This window comes from Vidua chalybeata, chromosome 23 (assembly GCF_026979565.1).
Source record: "Vidua chalybeata isolate OUT-0048 chromosome 23, bVidCha1 merged haplotype, whole genome shotgun sequence".
Lineage (NCBI taxonomy): Eukaryota > Metazoa > Chordata > Aves > Passeriformes > Viduidae > Vidua > Vidua chalybeata.
The window spans coordinates 5,733,731-5,746,786 of NC_071552.1; the positions used below are offsets into that span (position 1 = coordinate 5,733,731).

At 57.2% G+C, this 13,056-nt stretch overlaps 2 protein-coding genes across 3 annotated transcripts; both read right to left on the bottom strand.

The window, feature by feature from the left end:
• Positions 1–215: 215 nt before the first annotated feature.
• Positions 216–8,039, bottom strand: EI24 (EI24 autophagy associated transmembrane protein). Of its 2 annotated transcripts, none has more exons than XM_053963373.1 (11): positions 7,944–8,039; positions 6,922–7,069; positions 5,137–5,282; positions 3,870–3,930; positions 3,171–3,237; positions 2,647–2,771; positions 2,295–2,414; positions 2,096–2,207; positions 1,202–1,313; positions 1,047–1,121; positions 216–923 (listed from the first exon to the last, which is right to left on the bottom strand). In XM_053963373.1, the coding sequence occupies exons 2-11, from the start codon at positions 6,961–6,963 to the stop codon at positions 755–757; spliced, it is 1,029 nt and encodes a 342-aa protein (XP_053819348.1). In that variant the 5' UTR covers positions 6,964–7,069; positions 7,944–8,039; the 3' UTR covers positions 216–754. The 2 variants fall into 2 exon arrangements, with proteins under 2 accessions (XP_053819348.1, XP_053819349.1); XM_053963374.1 differs by lacking the exon at positions 7,944–8,039 and adding an exon at positions 7,492–7,513.
• Positions 8,040–9,087: 1,048 nt separating this feature from the next.
• FOXRED1 (FAD dependent oxidoreductase domain containing 1) lies at positions 9,088–13,005 on the bottom strand. The gene is made up of 10 exons (XM_053963371.1): positions 12,810–13,005; positions 11,703–11,947; positions 11,515–11,625; positions 11,319–11,437; positions 11,139–11,233; positions 10,862–10,963; positions 10,717–10,784; positions 10,484–10,632; positions 9,620–9,749; positions 9,088–9,544 (listed from the first exon to the last, which is right to left on the bottom strand). Exons 1-10 carry the CDS (start codon positions 13,003–13,005, stop codon positions 9,185–9,187), a joined length of 1,575 nt encoding a protein of 524 aa, XP_053819346.1. The 3' UTR covers positions 9,088–9,184.
• Between the last annotated feature and the right edge of the window lie 51 nt (positions 13,006–13,056).

Sequence of the window (13,056 nt, forward strand, 5' to 3'; positions counted from 1 at the left end):
TGGCGGAGCGGGAGGTGGGCGGTGCCGGCGGGGAACGAGCCGTGACGTGTCCGTCCGGGTTGGCGGGGCCGGAAGGGTCACGTGGGCGGAGGCGGAAGCGGAAGCGCGCCGGCCTGGCCACGTGGGCGGCGGAAGCAGTGCGGGGCGCGGGGGGAGCCCGGCCCGGGAACCCCCGCCCGGAGCAAGGAGAGCGGCAGGCGCGGAACGGCTGAGAATCGTGGTTTCTCCGTTTAATGTTTCAGTGTGAAAATACTAGAGAAAAGTTGATAAACCGGCCCGAAATATCCAAAGGGGTTTGAACGTCACCGGTTCCTTCCCCGACCCGACAGAAACGGTACATGCACGGAGGGGGACGCTGTGCTCGACGGCAGCGGGAGCTCCCAGAAATGCCCGCCCCCCTCCCACGACCTGAGTTAGGGGAGATGGAGGGAGCGGGAAGGGGGACGAGGGACAGGGAGACACGGGAGGGACACAACGGCGAAACGGGGTGATGGGGTTCCGACCCACGGCCCGAGGCGGGGAGATGGCACGGGAAAGGCGTACAAAAGAGTCCACTATAAAACAAGCGCAGGGCACAACCCGGCTCCTGGAAACTCACAAAGGTGTTAAAAACCCAGATTTTCCCCAAAAAAATTTCCAGGGGGAGACGCAGAACTGACAGTGACACCTCGTCAGGCTGGTCCTGCCCGGCCCTGGAGATCGGGGGCGCAGAGAAGCCTGTGGGTGTCCCCCCTCCCCGGGGTCTGGGGGCAGCTCAGTGCCCCGGAGCAGCCGCGTGTTTGGCAGGAGAGGGCGAGGAGGAGGAGGAGGAGGAGGAGGGGGAGGAGGAAGCACCGCTCAGGGCGGACTGAAGGTAAACGGTCTTGTGAAAGAGTCTGTTGCTGAGGAAAACCACCAAGGAGAAGAGACGGAGCTGGAAGTGGCTGAAAGGGAAGAGAGTCCATCAGCTCCTGATTCCAGGAACGCCCCCACAGGGATCAGGGGAGCGCTGGGGGAGGCTGGGGGTGCTGGACAGGGATCAGTGGGTGGCACTGAAGGATACTCACTAGGTTTTGCCGGGGGTCCTGGCTTCATTGGCGCTGATGATGAAGAGAGGGAAAAGGATGGAGAAGAGGCAACCGCTGCAAGGGAAAAATACAATAAAATAAAATAAGGGGCAGGTGGGTGCCAGGAGGAGAAGGGGCCAGAGTGGCTTTCCCACCTGATGATGTAGGAGGACTGCATGGCCGTGAGAAATGCCAGTGGCAAGCCGAAGCCAAAGTAGTAGGGCCAATTCCTCTCGATGTTGGACAACCGTTGGTGCATTTCGATTCCTGCCAAGAGGAGAATCCCATGGAAATGAACCCATGGGGAGGAGACACCCTCACCACAGAATCACAGAACCATTCAGGCTGGAAAAGACCTCCAATCACCTCCTTTGACCAATCCCCACCTTGTCAATAGACCAGAGCACTGAGTGCCACATCCAGTCACTTCCTGAACAATTCCAGGGACCGGGACTGCACCACCTCACTGGGCAGCCCCTTCCAATGCCTGACCACCCTTTCAGTGAAGAAATTCATTCTCACGTCCAACCTGAACGTCCCCAGCACAGCCTGAAGCCATGTCCTCTCATCCTGTCACTTTCTATGTGGGAGCAGAGCTTGACCCTCACCTGGCTGTCCCCTCCTGTCAGGAGCTGCACAGAGCCACAAGGTTCCCCCTGAGCCTCCTTTTCTCTGGGCTAAGCTCCCCCAGCTGCTCTGGGTGCTCCAGACTCTTCCCCAGCTCTGTACCCATCTCTGGACATGCTCCAGCCCCTCAATGTCCTTCTTGTCATGAGCGCCCCACAACTGGACACAGCACTTGAGGCCTCACCAGTGCCCAGCACAGGGGGACAGGCAATGCCCTGGAGCTGTGGCCACACTGGGGCTGGTACAGGCCAGGTATCACTGGCCTTCCTACCACCTGAGCACACTGCTGGCTCACATTTACCCTCATCCCATATAAAAACTGATGGAAGATCAGCCTCTGACACCCAAATTGGCTGCTCCTTCAGTAGAGAAACGCTCAATCCAGGCAAATTCCCCCTTTCCATGCAGGGAGCCTCCTTCACCTTTGTTGAACCAGCGGTACTCGAAGCAGTAGAGCGAGTAGAGCAGCGACATGTGGAGGAGGCTGATCAGCTGCCCAATGAGGTCGATGGGGAACAGGCTCACGATCATTCCCTGGGATAGAAAAGGGAATTGAGAGAGGGGTGCTCAGGATTCAGGGGAGGGCAGCACCTGAGCTGCTGGGGTGGTTGCTTGTCTCACCTGGATGAGGAAAAGCGCCTGCAGCAGGAGGTTGAACAACATGTCAGCGATGATTTTGCTGACGCTGGGGAAGGGGTGAGGCTTCCTGCCCGACACTTCGAACGCCAGATCCGCGATGTCCTGCCAGCAGAGACAGGGGCTTGAGGCAAATGGAACTCCAGAGCAATGGGGGCTTCAGGGAAATTAAACCCAGGATGATGCTCCTGAGCTGCTTTTGCCCACCAGGAATATGCCCAGAGCCTGTTTTGGGGTGGGATTTCATCTTGTGCTCCCACACCACCTGATCAAGCCCCACCCAGTAAGGAAACTCCCCCAGTTTGCTCAAGGCAGGGCCCAGGTTCCTGTCACCCACCTGAAACCAGATGGCATTGACCACCTTACTGAGCACAAAGAGGGGCAGGACCCAGAGAGCGCTGAAAATGGAGGTGAGAATGAACTCCAGCCAGGACCAGACATCACCATGTAAGGAAGGGTCACCTTCGGAAGAGAGACAGAGACACACATGTGAGGAACTGGTGTAGGAACCTCCAAATGCTTCCTGGCACAGCCATCAGGGAGGTTCTCCTGATTCTAGTTCTCTAAATGTCTTTAAAAGCACATTTCCACCCACGTGACTTCTATTTAAATGCAAAAACACAGTGACAAATGTGTTTGAAATGGCAAGACCCCCGGGCTGGATCCCTGATGTGCACAGGCAAGGTGATCCACCCCTGTTTTTCTACTGGACGACGAACGATGGGATTGGTTGGTACTGGGAAGAAGAGGAAAACAACACAAGGAGACAGAGGTGTGAGGAACAGCTCAATGGGACAAAGATCCTGAGCTCATCCCATGGACTGCTGAGCACCCTGGAACCCCCAAGGGAAAGGCACCCACCGATGATCTGCGCCGTGACCGACTGAAGGACGGGGATGAACACTCGGTAGAACAAGAAGAGACTAAGCTGCAGGGAAAAACAAACAAGGGCCCTCAGTGAGGTACTGCACAGACATTTTGTGCTCCTGTGGCTACAGATCCAAAGGCACACGTGCCTCTCCTCCACCAGCAATCCACAAATACAGAGGAGCAAGGATTTCTGTTTAAATACAGCCACAATCTATAGCTGAACACTTTAACATCTCCATGCCCATCCCACATACTCTGCACCAGTTTAATGAGAAAATGAAGCCATTTATTTGGTTATTTGATTTATGAAGTGTTGGCTACATTAAGGATCAGCCTTATGAACCAGGCATAGCAAGTCATGTCTTTAAGATGTCAATATCCAATTGGCAAAACAGTATCCCAGGCTGCAGCAAAGCAGGAATTGAATGTTCAGGAGGAGAGAAGGTCTCAAAGACTTGGAAAAGCAGCTTGGGTTTCATGTGTGGGTCTCTTGAATAAGTCTGTGGTCCTTTATTGCATAGTGAATCCCTTAAAATACAGCACTGGGATGGGAACGTGGTGGTTCCCAGCATTTCCTATTGCCATGCTGATGGCTCACCACTCACAGCCTATGAGAGCTGGAGCAGGACATGGGTTTTCACAGGGGTTTTGAAATAAAAACTGTAATAAATAAGAAAAATCTCCACATACCCAGAAGACACCTCCATTCCAGGCACAACACTGAAATATCCGGCTCACTATCCGGGGTTCACTGTGGGAGAGAGGCGTGTTAATGTCCCAGCACCTGGACAAATGTTCCCTCACAAGTGCCAACTGCTTCTGCCCCATGTTTTGGACACCTTGGAAAAGTCACCAAGAACCAGCTCAACACCAGTTGTGCACCTGATTTTATCCACACACAGAAATCCTGGAAGGAATCCCTGCACAGATTCACACCATGTCTCAGCACAGATTCACACCATGTCTCAGCCAGTGACTCTTTCAACCTTTATTAATTCCCAAAATCTGCACTGAAACAGAAGAAAAGCAAAGCTTTCTTCCAAATTTTTAAGAACATATTGTAGATCTCAGGCTTTGTTCTCCCCGAACTCTTGCCAGAATAAAACTGGGAAAATCTGGGGATGTTTTGGTTTTGGAAGAGGCTGTTTCAGCTTAGGGTGGTTTTGGTGTCTTTATTTGGACATTCAAGAGCAGCTCTGTGGGACTCTGCAGCATGCTCCCAGTCAGCTCTTGATGCCAGAGTGATTTTGCTATAAAGAAAACCAGCAAAATTCAGCTATTTATATAAACAACAACAACAAAAAAAGTTCTATTTTTCTTCAGAGGCAGCCCAGATGTGGAGCTGCAGAGACCACTGAGGAGTATCGGGATCATGGGAGACTTTTCTTTCACCTTTCAGCCAGCCACAATAATTGGTAAATATGTCTCAGAATGTGCATTACTGCCCAAACCACTGTGTGAGGTGCCAGCCCAGTGCCATCAGGGCAGCAGAGACATCCTGGCATGGTCAGGGAGTCAGACATGGGAACAGATGCTGTTTGCTCCTGCATGGGGATAATTCTGGCATTTCCAGAGCCACTGAGGCTCTGCAGCTCCAAACTCCACAAAACACAGCAGGGCTGAGGAACAGAGACACTCAATCTGCCTTGACGTGGACATTGGATCCAAGCTGCTGTTTCTTCCCTGATCCCACGATTACCAGCAGCAACAACGGATCTGAGATAGCACGAGGGTTCAGGAGGAAAAGAAACCCATAAATCCATGTTCTTTCAGTGGTAATTCGAACTGATTATCAAACAACATAAAAGGTCCAACTTCTTATCTCATGGTAACAGCTCCAGCTCCATTATGCTGTGGGAAAAGGGAGTTTCATACCACGTGTTTCCCATTTATTGGCTCTGGCTACCAGAGGAGAAGGGAATTACCCCATTTCTGGCCAGCCACACCCCATACTCACTTCTCTTGCTTCTTCTCTTCCATGTGAAACCTCCGCTGGGCGAGGGCACTGTTGGCTCTCCTCCGCTTCTGCTCTTCCCTCTTCTGCTGGATCCGGGCATCCAGCTTGGAGATGGTGCAGATGCCCCAGATGGAGTCCTTAATTCCCTGTGGACATGAGGAGAGAGCAGCAATGGGATGTGGCTGAGCCAGGCCACCCAAACCCTCCTGATGCCATGGCTGGCCTCTCTCCCTGGCTGCTTGGGCTCAGCTGGAGCAGCAGCACCACCTCTCTTCCATGGCCCAGTGACCCAAATCACTGCTCGTTCCAGCATCTCCGTGACCAGCAGTCATTTCTTCTGTAAAGGTGTAATTTCTCTTCCAATCTGCACTATTTAAAACCCTGGCAAAAAATCAGAGTCCAATCTCTCCCAGCCTTGTCTGGCAGGAAGCCCCTCATCCCCTGCCAGTTTTTTGAGGCCAGTAAAATGGAATTACACCAATATTTGGGATGTGTGAATTCTCAGTGTATGCTATGAATTTGATGCTTACACCTTCACAAAAAAAAGCATCTGCCCTCATCCCAAAAACTTCCTCCCACCAGCCACATCCATGCCTGTTAATAAGAGAGTGCCCAGAAGTCTTCCCTTACTCCATGTTTGGCAGATTTTCAGAGCTGCCTCCTAGGACTCGGCCTGTCCAGAGAGATTGTGGCTGTCCCATCCCTGGAAGTGCCCAAGGCCTGCATGGGGCTTGGAGCAACCTGGCATAGTGGAAGGTGCCCCTGCCCTTGGCAAGGACATGGAACGAGAAAGACTTAAAGGCTCCTTCCAACCCAAACCACTCTGGAATCCTGTCCAATTATTTCCAGCTCCAGGTGATCCCGTATCCATTGTCATCACAATTTCCCTTTAAAATAAAGATCCTAAGGATGAGGATGGTGTCACCACCCTGGTAGGGTTCTTGGAGTTTTTGCCCAAAGAGGAAAGATTCCAATCCCAAAGTCATGTGTGAAACAGCAGAGCTGGGCCCTGACCCAGGCAGCTCTTCCAGCTGATGGTGTAGGAGCACCAGGAAATGACACAACTCCTGCTTTTAGGTCGTGGCCACAGGACTTTGATCAAACCTTTGTCTGTTTTCCAAACAGAGTTATTTCTGAGCATGAGTTATTGCTCAGTCCCACACCATGAGTGGCTTTTAGCCTGTATTTAACAGGGTGGGAGCAGGGAGGTGACACAGATCTTATTGCTGGGACAGAGCTGCTGTGGTCACAGACATTCATCTATTATTGTTGTTGTTATTATTATTAAATTATACACAATATTGTACACTCTATATTAAAATATATTACAAACTTTATGTGTTGTTATATATTGTCCTTTTAAAATTAATATTGTTATTAATACTATTGAGATTTTTCATTAATTTGTGCCCAAAGGAAACCTGTCAGACATTCAGCAGCAAACACCAAGCCCTCTGCAATAGACACACCACACAACAGGGTTGAAATACACCTGGAGACCCTTTTCCTTCCTTGGAAAAGTCACCAAGAACCAGCTCAACACCAATTGTGCACCTGATTTTATCCTCACACAGAGATTCTGGAAGGAATCCTCGCACAGATTCACACCATGTCTCAGCACAGATTCACACCATGTCTCAGCCAGTGCAGTCTCTACAAGACTTACATCAGGGAGACTCCTTCAACCTTTATTAATTCCCAAAATCTGCACTGAAACAGCAGAAAAGCAATGCCATGGGAAGGAGGGTGCTCCCAAAGTGCCAGGAGCAGCCCCAGGAGCCTCACCCTGACGAGGTCATGAAGGAAGATTCTCACGCTGTCGGCCATCTCGACTCCAGCATCACCTCTGCTTCCCAAACTATCAACTACAGGGAGAGGGGGAGAGCCGGACCCAAGCCTCTCTCATCCTGGAGAGATGGGAAACGGATGGAGCCTGCAGAGAGAACACACAGGGCACAGCTGCTGACAGTGGGCTGACCGGGAATTACAGGTTCAGTCACACCCAGCTGATTTCCAACAGGATTCCCGGCCCTCACTGGGCACAGCCATCCTCCAACAGGCCGGGCAATGCACCCATCCTGTTCGTACGGCAGTGTTAGCGAGCCCAGGCTTAGAGGAACAGCGCTTGTAAACCATCAGAGAAACAAACCCAGCCTCTGAAACACGGCAAAAAATAAACCACCCGCTAACAACAGCCGTGCTTTCCCACCAGGATGCAAACCTCTCGCTCCTCCCAGGCAGAGCTCCCAGCAGCTCCGGAGCAGGCTGAACTCACAAACCCCAGCCGCGGGACGCAAACAATTAAAAATCATTTTAAAACCGGGTTTGTTTTGGTTATTCTGAGTCAAACCCTACCGGGATCTAAGCTGCGGAACCAGAGCCGGTCTCCAGATTTATCACCCAGTTAATCACGGGCAGCCTCCTCCTAACAATCCGAGTCATGAACACGCTGAAGAGGAAGGCGCCCGCAGGAATCGCCCCTCTAAGGGGGTGACCTGGGGCTCTGTACCCCTGACAGCTGAGGGCGTGACCCCCAGGCAGCCGGGGAGGGGCAGAACCCCGCCGCGGCTGCCGGGGGTCTCCGTGACCCCCATAATTCGAGGGGCCCGTCCTTTACCTCAGGGCTGCTCCCACACAGTGTTTGAGGGGACGGCTCCCAAACGCCCTCAGGGCCGCCCCCGCAGTGCCCAGAATCCCGCGGGGGTTTGTTTCGCCACGGGAAGCCCGCGGATCGCGGCGGTGCCCCCCGAGCGTGTCTCGGTGCGCCGCCCCCGGTCCCCCGGTCCCCCCGGTCCCCCCGCACTCACCGGGGCCGGCCGGGGGCGCACGGCGGGACGGGCCCGGCTCACACGGCCCGGCCGCGCCCACCGCGCATGCGCCGCGCGCACCGCGCACACGCATTGCCGCAGCCCCGCCCACCGACGGGACACGCCCATAGCCAGGGCACCGCCCATCGCACCAACCGCGCACGCGCCAAAGGCCGGTGCGGACACGCTTGCCCCAAATGCAGGTGCGCGTGCGCGCTGCTGCCGCCCGCCGCCAGAGGGCGCCACACGCACGGGAAAGGGAATTGGGAACACTGGGGGGATACTGGGAGCACTGGGGGGAATGGGAGTACTGGGGGGATACTGGGAGCACTGGGGGGATACTGGGAGCACTGGGGCTGGGGCACTGCGGGAACACTAGGGGGATACTGGGGATACCGAGGGGAATGGGAGTACTGGGGCTGGGGCACTGCGGGAACACTGGGGGGATCCTGGGAGCACTGGGGGGATACTGGGGATACCGGGAGGAATGGGTGTACTGGGGCTGGGGCACTGCGAGGATACTGGGAACACTGGGGGGGATGCTGGGGATACCGGGGGAATGGGGAGATAATGGGAACACTGGATGGGGTAATGGGCATACTGCAGCTGGGGACACTGGGGCAGATAATTAGGGGATACTGGGTATAATGGGGGCACTGGAGATGGGGACACTGCAGGACTGTAGTGGGGATACTGAGGATACTGGGACTGGAGGCACGGGGGCATGGATTGAGGGCACGGAATCATGATGGAAGTACTGGGGGAAATAGGGGTTAGTGGGGACACTGCGGGGACAACGAGGGACACTGGGGAAATAACACGGATACTGGATCTGGAGGATAGGAACTTAATGGGGGTATGGGGCCAGAGGGGATTAGAGCACCGGATAATGGGAGCACTGGGGAATGGGTGACTGTGAGGATACTGGGATTAGGGGGAACTGGGGAGACAATAGGGAACACTGTGGGATACTGGGGACTGCAGGTATGGGAACATAATGGGGATACTGGCAGGGAATGGAGTGTAGTGGGGACACTGAAGTGGTGGAAGGTGTTAATGGGGACATTAGAACTGAGGATACTGGTAGCACTGGTGGAGGGAGCATGGCAGGTGTGGACCCCATTAATTCCCTGGCATACCCACCATCCATCCATCCATCCATTTTATTCCTACAGGACACCACCTCTGGCCTGGGGAGGGGGTCCATGGCTGTGCCTCAGTTTCCCCCCTCCCCGCCCCCATCAAACCACGCCGTGCTCCTCCAGCGGCTCCCCATCCACCAGCCTGTCCCAGCCCAGCCTCCGCAGATCCAGGGTCTCGTACCGGCCCTTGATCACCAGCTCGGCCACGGCCCTGCCAGCGGCCGGCGCGTGTTGGAGCCCGTGGCCGCTAAACCCCGCGGCTAAAAACAGGTTTTCCAGCCGGGGGTGCGGGCCCAGCACCCCGTTCTGGTCAAAGGTGTTGTAGTCGTAGTATCCTGCCCAAGACCCCTGGACCCGCAGGGATTCGAAAGCTGGGACCCGCCGAGCCAGCCGGGGCCAGATCTGCTCCTGGAAATAATCGTGGTCCACCGAGAGATCGCTGGGATCCGGCTCTTCCTCCTGGAAAAGGGTAAGCTGGGGGTGTCCGACAAAGAACAGGGGGGTGAATGATCTGAGGGGACCCCGTGGGCTCACCTTGGGGGGGCTCATCCCGCCCAGGTAGTTCCCGGCGAAGCCATCCCGACGGAAATAAGCGCCAGAGGTGTCGATGAGGAAGGGGCAGGAGAGGCCAGGGCCATTGGGGCAGTGCCAGGTGAACACATACCTGGGGAACCCCCAAACAGAGCATAAGAGGTGCTCCTCTTGCCCCCCAGTATGGTGCCGTGGGGCTGGGATGTGGAGATCTTTGTCCTCCCCCAAAAAAATAACATTGAGGGGTCATGTCACTCCTAGGCACACTGGAGGGGCTGTGGGCACTGGGGGGATAATTGAAGTACTGTGGGGGTAGTGGGGATATTGGGGCTGGGGGCACTGGCAAGGTAATAGGGGCACTGGGGGAATAATGGGGGTATTGGGAATACTGGGGGAATACTGTGGGTACTGGGGCTGGGCCACTGGGGGGCAATAGGTGACACTGAGGGAGATAATGGGGACATTGGGAGTATGGGGACATAATGGGGACACTGGGGCTGGGGGCACTTGAGGAATAATGGGAGCTCCAGGATGCAAGACCCCACTTCCAAATAAAAAACTGAGGAAGCTCACCATCCCCTCCAGAAGCTGGAGGGTGGTGGGTGCTGGGACGCGTGTCCCGTTCTGTGATCCCCCAAAAATAGCACCTAGGGGTTCATAGACAGAGGGGTGCCAGGGTGACACCCCCCAAAATAAAAGTGCTGAGGTGCTCCCCCATGACGCAGTGCTAAAGTACACCCCCAAAACAGCACCAAGGGCATCACACCCCTGAGAAAGGAGTTGCTGGGGTGTGCCCCCACTCTGAGCCCAGCAGCTGACCCACAACAGAGGGTGCTGCCAGGCTGTCCCTGCTGTGAGCCCCGGTACCTCTTCCTGGGCTGGATGGGCAGCGGGGGCCGGCACAGCCCCCTGGGCAGCCCCTCTGCCTCCAGCAGCTTCCCAGCCCAGGCACCCGCGGCATTGACCACGATGGCACAGGCGACCGGCTGGTACTCCAGGCTGTCTGGCATGTGGACCTGGGAGGGCACAGAGGGGGGGTCACGGCTGCAGGGGGGTCAGGGGCACTCCTGGGGAGCTGGGGGAGGCACACACGCACTCACGTGGACGTATTTGATGCGCGCGGACGGCGGTGCTGACGGCATCATGTGTTTGACCGAGGTGACAAAAGCTGGAGGGTTTTGGGGTGAGGTGAGGGCTCCTGGGGGTGGCAGGGGGGAAGCCTCGCTGTGCACCCCCATCCCTCACCTCGCACATCCCCGGAGCAGCTCTGGACTCCCAGATATATGGCTTTGCGCCGGAAAGCGTTGAGGAGGGTCCAGGGGTCAAACCAGCCTTCATCCTCCAGACCTGGGCAGGGAAACATGGGGGGAAAATACTGCATGAGCCCCCCAGTACATGCACTTTGGGGGGCTGGACCTCCCCTTCCATAAATACAGCCAGGATGAAGGATGCACCAGGAGGATGAGGATGAGGAAGGATGTTGAGGGGGGGTCTCCATGCCCTCCCCCATCCTCCCACATACCATAGGATGCCACAGCCACATCCTCCGTGTTCATCCAGGGGAATTTCTCCTTCAGCTGGGTGGGGGACAGCAAGGTCACCTGCACCCCTTCATCCCTGGGGACGGCCAGCATGTGGAGGAGGGTCAGGATGACCCCCAGCCCCTGAAACCCCCCGAGAGGGTCCCATGTGGGTCCCCCACCTCTGGAACTGCACGGTGGCCTCCAGGGCAGCAGCGTTCTGGGGGGATGCGAGGAACAGGTATCCAGAGGGCTGGAACTGGATGTCGATGGGGGGCTCATTTGGCACCCCAAGGTACTCCTGTAAGGAGACAGGGGGACCGCAGTGAGTGGGGCTGGATTCCCCAAATTACCCCCGGCCCATGTAACCCCACGTACATTGATGTCACGGAGGAAGCTGGCAGAGAAACGGGACATTTGGATATTTTCCCGGAGGGAAAACTGCTGCCGGATCCCCCCTGCTGACAGCACTGTGGAGGCTCTGGAATACTGGAGGACCCCCCCAAATAGAAGGGGTTCAGGGGGGTCCCCAAGGCCACAGCCTGCCCTGGGAGGGGGTGTCTCACCATGGGGTCCCGCTCCACCACGAGCACCCTCATTCCGTGCCGCCGCCGCGGGCCCTCCAGCACCTTCAGCCAGTACGCCACGGACCAGCCCACCACGCCGCCCCCCACCACCACCACGTCGGCCTCGTCGGGGGGCCGGGGGTCGGGGTGGGTGCCCGGGGGAATCCAGCCCCGGCCTCCGCTCCCCGAGGCCGGCAGCTGATCCCTCAGGGTCTGTGCCATGCGCTCCAGGGTCTGCCCCAGCTCTGCCGGTGGAACGGGGGCTGCCGAGCCTGGGGGCACGGCTGGCAGCCCCCCGTGGACCGCCCCGGTACCCTCTGCATCCCTCGGGACTGCTCTAGCTCCAGGACAGAGGGGTGGACATTCCCTAGGACATTCCCAGGATATCCCCCGTTCCTCAGACTCCCCCCAGGCCTCTCTGCCAACCCCACAGGATCCCCCCGGCTCACCGGGAAAACGCCCTGGGACCCTCTGTGAATCACCAGAACCACTTCCCAGTAACCTGCAATCCCCAGTCCGCTCTGGGAATCACCCAACACCTCCACCAGGCCTCTGTGACATGCCCCCTTGGGACCCCCGGTTCCCACTGGGATGCCCCCTCCAGTTTCCCCTGGGTCTTGTGGAACCCCCCAGGCCCCTCTGAGACCACCAGCTGCCCAATTCTCCCCAGCCCCTCCGCAGTCCCGAGAGATCACCCCCGGCCCCTCTGGCACCCTCCCATACATGCCCGTAACCTCCCCAGTGCCCCCCGTTCCCAGCTCCCCCCATTCCCAACGCTCCCTATTCCCAGTGCCCCTCATTCCCAGCTCCCCCCATTCCCAATGCCCCCCATTCCCAACGCCCCCCATTCCCAACGCTCCCCATTCCCAGCTCCCCCCATTCCCAGCGCCCCCCATTTCCAGCTCCCCCCAGTCCCAGCTCCCCCCAGTCCCAGCAATCCTGACCTCCCCGTATATCCTCATACACCCCAGCAACCCCTCCCTGGGACACCCCAATTTACCTGACCCTCTCCCCGTCCCCCGCCATCCACACCCCGACCCCCCTCCATTCTTCCCGTGTCCCTCCCCCCGTGTCCCCCAAATTCCCGGGGACCGCTCCGGATCTCACCGCGGAAGAAATCGGAGCTGAGCGGAGCCGCGGTGCGGAGGAGGCGGCCCGGGACCCCTGCCGGGCTCCCCCCCGGTTCGGGGCTCCCCCCCGGTTTGGGGATCCCCCCCGGTTTGGGGATCCCCCCCGGTTCCGGGGTTCCCCCCCCAAACCCCCCCAGTCCCCGCGCGCGCAGAGCGCGCCCCAACCGCAGCATGGCCCCGCCCCCTCGCGTGGCCCCGCCCACTGCGCCGGGCCTTAGCCCCGC